The sequence below is a fragment of the Rattus rattus genome, unplaced genomic scaffold, assembly GCF_011064425.1.
Source record: "Rattus rattus isolate New Zealand unplaced genomic scaffold, Rrattus_CSIRO_v1 flattened_line_257135, whole genome shotgun sequence".
NCBI lineage: Eukaryota > Metazoa > Chordata > Mammalia > Rodentia > Muridae > Rattus > Rattus rattus.
This window is the reverse complement of record NW_022652951.1, coordinates 1-1,295: the sequence shown is the minus strand read 5'-3', so window position 1 is coordinate 1,295 and position 1,295 is coordinate 1. Positions and strand designations below refer to the sequence as shown.

Below are 1,295 nucleotides of genomic sequence, written 5' to 3'. Positions count from 1 at the left end.
TTTACTATGTTCAGGTATGGGCCTTGAATTCCTATTCTTTCCAGGACTTTTATTATGAAGGGGTGTTGAATTTTGTCAAATGCTTTCTCAGCATCTAATGAAATGATCATGTGGTTTTGTTCTTTCAGTTTGTGTATATAATGGATCACGTTGATGGTTTTCCATATATTAAACCATCCCTGCATGCCTGGGATGAAGCGTACTTGATCATGGTGGATGATTGTTTTGATGTGCTCTTGGATTCGGTTTGCCAGAATTTTATTGAGTATTTTTGCGTCAATATTCATAAGGGAAATTGGTCTGAAGTTCTCTTTTTTTGTTGGTTCTTTGTGTGGTTTAGGTATAAGAGTAATTGTGGCTTCGAGATTGAAGCAAAATGGTGAGCGCGCGGAAGGAAAATCTGTGTGCGTATCAACAGGTTTTAGAGGTAGTTTCTCTTCACAGTATCATTTATTGAAATCACTGGATCATGGCGGCATGTGAAATGGGCGGTATCACACAGAACTATCTGGAGGCATTTATTTCCAATCCAAAATGGAGCCATATCTAGTGCTTGTCACAAATCTACGTATTCTTCCCTTCCAGACGACTACAATTGCAAGGTAGAGCTGGCTTTGACATCTGACGGCAGGACAATAGTATGCTACCACCCTTCCGTGGATGTCCCCTACGAACACACCAAACCTATCCCTCATCCAGATCTTCTGCATAATAACGAGGAAACACACGAGCAGATACTGAGAACCAAGTTAGAAGGAAATCACAAGCATCTTGAGCAAGGGCCCATGATAGAACAACTCAGCAAAGTGTTCTTCACCACGAAGCATCGCTGGTACCCACACGGACAGTATCACAGACGCCGTAAGAAACTGAACCCTCCCAAAGACAGGTAGCTGACTTCTCTTATCTCAGAGCAGCAAGGACGTTTGCTCTGCGTCCTGTTTGCCAGTTGAGAAAATGTACACGTGTATTCATTCCGATGGTATGCAGGGGAGTAATAAAGATGCCCTTTCATGGAAAAAAAAAAGAGTAATTGTGGCTTCGTAGAAGGAATTCGGTAGTGCTCCATCTGTTTCAATTTTGTGGAATAGTTTGGATAATATTGGTACGAGGTCTTCTATGAAGGTCTGATAGAATTCTGCACTAAACCCGTCTGGACATGGGCTCTTTTTGGTTGGGAGACCTTTAATGACTGCTTCTATTTCCTTAGGAGTTATGGGGTTGTTTAACTGGTTTATCTGTTCCTGATTTAACTTCGGTACCTGGTATCTGTCTAGGAAATTGTCCATTTCCTG

The 1,295-nt window shown here is 41.8% G+C and overlaps 1 protein-coding gene across 1 annotated transcript; it reads left to right on the top strand.

Annotated features, from left to right (window-relative positions):
- Positions 1 to 444: 444 nt before the first annotated feature.
- On the top strand, positions 445 to 1,027 carry LOC116889841 (28S ribosomal protein L42, mitochondrial; the record flags this gene model as incomplete). The annotated part of the gene is made up of 1 exon (XM_032890674.1): positions 445 to 1,027. A coding segment is annotated over one exon (449 nt), but the record flags the coding sequence as incomplete, so codon positions are not given.
- Positions 1,028 to 1,295: the final 268 nt, after the last annotated feature.